General features: G+C 37.1%; 2 protein-coding genes across 2 annotated transcripts in view; one reads left to right on the top strand and one right to left on the bottom strand.

Moving 5' to 3' along the window:
- Positions 1–2,256, top strand: part of trpm5 (transient receptor potential cation channel, subfamily M, member 5) — a 34,562-nt gene extending 32,306 nt beyond the window's left edge. Inside the window, exons 23-26 of the mRNA XM_015061000.1 lie at positions 247–379; positions 588–660; positions 777–867; positions 969–2,256. Of these exons, the coding sequence (XP_014916486.1) occupies positions 247–379; positions 588–660; positions 777–867; positions 969–1,114 (443 nt within the window). The 3' untranslated portion in view covers positions 1,115–2,256. The remainder of the gene's footprint in view (positions 1–246; positions 380–587; positions 661–776; positions 868–968) is intronic.
- traf6 (TNF receptor-associated factor 6) overlaps positions 1,340–4,980 on the bottom strand; it is a 12,106-nt gene continuing 8,465 nt past the window's right edge. The window contains exon 8 of the mRNA XM_015061002.1: positions 1,340–3,795. Within this exon, the coding sequence (XP_014916488.1) occupies positions 3,190–3,795 (606 nt within the window). The 3' untranslated portion in view covers positions 1,340–3,189. The remainder of the gene's footprint in view (positions 3,796–4,980) is intronic.

A 4,980-nucleotide genomic window follows, 5' to 3' on the forward strand; every position in this document is an offset into this window, starting at 1 on the left:
TTTTTTTATTTTTAAGGGGAAAAAAATTGTTAACCCCCAATCTTTTAAAACATTAAAAAAAAGCCTTTTTTTTTTTTTTTTTTTTTTTTTTTTTCATTTTTTTGGGAGCTAATTTATAAAAAATGAAGTACTTCAAAGCGTTTCTTCAGTGTTGTTGCATCTTTTGCCTTCAAGGGAATTCTGTTAGTTTGTTTCATTCTCTTTGCCTGCATGTGTCTGTGTGCTTGTTTTCCTGTGTGTTGGCAGAGAGGGAGCTGCCAGTAGGACTAGACCAGAGGCTCATAACATGGGAGACGGTGCAGAAAGAGAATTACCTGGCAAAAGTGGAGCGCCAGCAATGGGAGAGCAGTGAGGAGAAACTCAAGACTACCTCCTCGAAGTAATTATTTTTCAGTTTTAAGGAGCATAAATCTGTGAACTCCCAATCTGTTAGATCATTAAAAGATAGCCTGTTTTTTTTTTTTTTTTTTTTTTTTTTTTTTCCAAGCTCCATGTAGACTATGTCCAAAGCCAAATTATTTTAAGCTTTAATTTAATTCACCAAGTGATATTATTACAACTAATTTAAGCTTTATGTTTTTATTCAGGGTTCAGAGTTTGCTAAAGATCGTTGGTGGTTTCAAGGACCAAGAGAGGCGACTGGTATCAGTGGAAGCTCAGGTAGACCGGCAGCATCACCTTGATGCATTGCATGGCTGCTTCTGCTGCAACTGTTTTTTAACTTATGGAAGTGCAGAGACTGGTTAATCCTCAGCTATTTCTCCATCTCTGTGTAGGTTCGATATTGTGGAGAAGTGCTGTCCTGGATGGCGGAGTGCTTTGCGCAGAGCACGCTCAAATGTGAAAAAGATGCTCCAAAAGCTCCAAGTGAGTCAAAAATCAGAGACCTGTGATGGCTAACAAAAACGACGCAGGACAATGGTGAGCGTTTATCTCCGGTTTTGTACTAATACGACACGCCATGTCAGCATCTCTAACAGGCAGCAAGGCAGACCATACTGCGGACACACCTCAAAGTCACTCTGAGCAAGAAGCCAGACAAGAAGAGGAAGAACCCAAACCTGGTCACCCAGGATATGGAGCCAACAAGAAATTTCCATACATTGATGAATAATAATAGTCACAGCATTAACTTGTAAAAGATGCCAAGTCCAACCCTTCTTCTTATCCTCCTGGCATTTCTGTTTTTTGTTGTTTTTTTTATCTTGACGTTACAGTAGTTCATAGTGCATCTTTCTTTTAGTAAGAATTGTAAGTTCAGGTTATTTGGTTTATCCTTAGTTTTGGAGCTGCATGACAAATGAAGGGAATGAGTACATTACAAAGTCCAAATTATTGAAATGGAATAACAGTTTTATTTCAGCAGGTTGCTAAAATGCAGGAAATGGCATTTTCAAAGGTGCTGTTTGTGCGTCCGAAAATGTGGGTTCCTAATGATTACAGAGAGCATCATTTTAACAAGCAACAAATGACAATTTTAAGAAGCCATCCCATAATATTATAAAACTTTAAGACAGTAGCATTGTTTACATCGTCAAATCAAATGACATAGTTTGCAAAGAAGAAAACAAAAAGTAAAGTAAGCATTTTGCTGCTCGACAAGCAGCAAAAACTTATGTTAAATTTATATTTACTAATCACATTACCCAGGAATAGGTAAGAAACATCAAATATTATTTCAAAATTACATTTCTGCAGCTAAAACAGCAGAACAAAACAACAAAAAGCAATGGAACCCATGGAATATCTTCTACGATGTTCCATGATTGTAAATCTTTTTTTTTTTTCATTTCTGCTTATGATTGGAAATTTTAAAGAGCACACCAGGTTTAATTACTTTTTGCAGTGATTTTTGCAGAAATATGTGATGTGAAGTTTTTATTAAAGCGCAGCTTAGAGTTATAATCACTTTGTTCTTCTGAGAACTGCTGAAACATCATCACACATGCCCTGATTTAAGAACTTTTCACTAAACATCCAGTGAACTGTAAACCAGGGGATGTCAGTCTCCCCATCCGGCTTCCCAAAGCACTTAATTTTATGTTTTTGTGGTAGAATCTTTTATATTTTATATGTTATACAGGAGCACCTTATTTCCTTCACTTTCTCCCATTTCTTCACGCCTTTTTTATTTTTAAAGTGTCAATTTAGACTATACAACTGTTTTTTCCTGATGTTCTGCAGCATTTATTGTCGATAATTTCATATCAAACGTTGGAATACAAAATGTGGATTCAATAAAATAATTTTCACATAGCTCAGTGCCATTTCTACAGACTCACTGTTTTGTTTTTCTTTGAATTCTTTTGTAGTCTTTCATTTTTCCTGCATTCTGCACTTATATCTTCATTCAGTATGGACCAATAGATGACTTCATAAGGAAATATGAAGAGGCTTGTATTTTGAGACCTACACACTTACTCAGATGACAACTAATTATTGATCCAACTAATTTCTTTAATTCAGTTATTTTCCTAAGAAAGAAAAACATGTACATTTTAAAATTACGGACTAAGATGCACTTTATACAGGCACATAATATTAAGATTTATCAAGTCCACATCATAACTATGACTAGACTGAATTTTAAGACTCCTTATTTTGAGTAAAAGTCAATTATGCTCAGATTTAGAGCTGAAAGCAGTTTTTATGTGTTTGGTTGTAACTTGTGAAAAACAAAAAGCTCGTTTCTAACATGCCATATCATTTCTAAAGAAATCTATTAGAGATAACCGGAGAAATAACGTTAGGTCTTGAAAAGTATTGATTAGAATCAAAGGTTAATACATATTGAGAGTAATAGTAGTTGAAATGTAAATTAAATATTAAAGCTGTGATACACAAAGTTAAAATCTGCATCAAAGCGATAATCCACTAATTTTATGCTGTTACTTAGAAGCACATCGCTTCAAATCGTACCAAACCCACTCCCATGCCTCTAACAAGCCACAAGATTAAATCAGATCAAGTTTTCAGAGGAAGACATAGACGTCTTTAAAAGACATTCATGAAAACAAACATTCAGACATTGGAGAACAAATAAATACCGGAAAATTCACTTTGATGAATGAAAGCGAGGTTAATCTTTTCTGCTGTGTATGTTTTATGATAAACAGGCAATACTGAAACACTGGTACTTGTGCTCTATACAACCAAAATGACACCAATCCCAAATAAAGAAGCTTGACCTTATTCTTTTGAAATCGATGCTTCAGGTCCTCTTGGCTGCACGGCCGGTCCCTCCCGATGAAACATGCTATCAAAGCGTGGCGTCACCTCGCAGCGGATCAGCAGAGTGTCATCTTTCAAAAAAGCTTTCTGACTCAGCTGTTGCAGATGCAAAAAAGTGACGTAGCCAAATCCTTTGGGATTGCGTGCAATCACAGGTTTCTGGAAGGCTTGCAGGTCTGGCTTTGTCTCCATGACCTCCATGTGATGCTGACACTCGGGTCCCTGGTCTAAGATGGCAAGCCGGATCGTTCCTTGAAAAGGCCATGTCAGCTGCCCGTCAAAAACTCCTTGCATAGTGTGGACGAAAAGGGAGATGAAGTTGGAGCAGCGTGGGGCGTTGGGCGTCTGCAGGTGTAAGCGCAGACACAGCCTGTAGCCTGGACGGCCTGTGTAGAAGCCAGGGCTGTGCTCCACCACTGTCTGGCCTGCTTCTTGGTTGCGCAAGAGGTGAGAGAAACCTCTGAGGCGCCAGATGAAAATGCCGTGGCAATGCTGGGCCTCCAGCTCCTTCACAGTTTCCTCCAGCATTGAGACCTTACGCCGCAGATCCATAAGATGCTCTGCCTGCCAATGACATGGAGCATAAGGTTAGCTACAACATAATAAGTAAATTAAGCAGAGTAACATAATCCATCAGTCTTAACTTTAAGAAGTTATAAAGTAATCTCTTCTTTTTTAAAAACTGAAAAAACTTAGTTAAAAAGAGATGAAAGTCTTTATGTGAATGGAGATAGCAACAGGTGACACAACTCTGTCTTGAGCATTTATTAGTAAAAATGTTGCCTTTCATTTAAAACACTGACCAATCCTTGTCTAAATCCTAATTTTTCACACATGAAATCTAAGGCCCCGCCCGCACAAAGAGTTGCACTTGAGTTCCAGGCTGAGTCCACATGGATTCGGACTCTTGAGAGACCAGAAACAATAATTTTTGAAACCAGGTTTCAGGGTGGATAAATTTCAAAACCCCACTTTCATGTTTTAAGTTTTTATATAACTGAACCTTAAAAATCCCTCACATTTATTGAATATATAAATAATATACCTAGAATTGGAAAAGCAAAAAAAAACAAACAGAAAGAAAAATGTAGCTCCATTTCTCTCTCTCTCTCTCTCTTGCATGCAGTGTTCTCTCATAAATAAATGTGGTGACGGTCTATGTTTTTGTTCTCTGTCACTATTACAGCCCCGCGTATTGTCCCAGCATACCTACTACATCATTGTCTGTGGCGTCATGCCGTGCTTATATCTGTCCATTCAGGGCCTAAGATTTGGCACAAATATTTTGTTTATTACAAAAATATAACTCAACACTACAAAATGAGTGAGCGGTGAGATAAAATGAATATATTGCGAGTGAACTCATGTAAAGCCATATTAGCAGAGATCTAATATGATCTCTGTTAAAGTGATATAATTAATATATTTTTGACTCCCAGAAGGAACCAACAATGTTCCGCTGACCCACATGCAAAATTTACGAAGTAAAGTCAAACGTAAGCCTGCATAACATGCAGGCAGAAGTAATGCGAGGGCTAGACATAGAGAAATATACCAGCATTTCTACAATAAGAGACTGAAATTACCATGCCATTAGGTGTAGCAAATATGACTGAAAAGACACATTCACATTTATTCAGAATTATTGATATGAAGTTCATCTAACTCATAAAAAAAAAAAAAAAAAAAAAAAAAAAATTTCGGGGGTTTGTTTTTGGGACTGATATTGGGTTTTTAACCGGGGGAGAT

This window comes from Poecilia latipinna, unplaced genomic scaffold, assembly GCF_001443285.1.
Source record: "Poecilia latipinna isolate Pla-1442-1.1 unplaced genomic scaffold, P_latipinna-1.0 Scaffold1765, whole genome shotgun sequence".
Classification (NCBI taxonomy): Eukaryota; Metazoa; Chordata; class Actinopteri; order Cyprinodontiformes; family Poeciliidae; genus Poecilia; species Poecilia latipinna.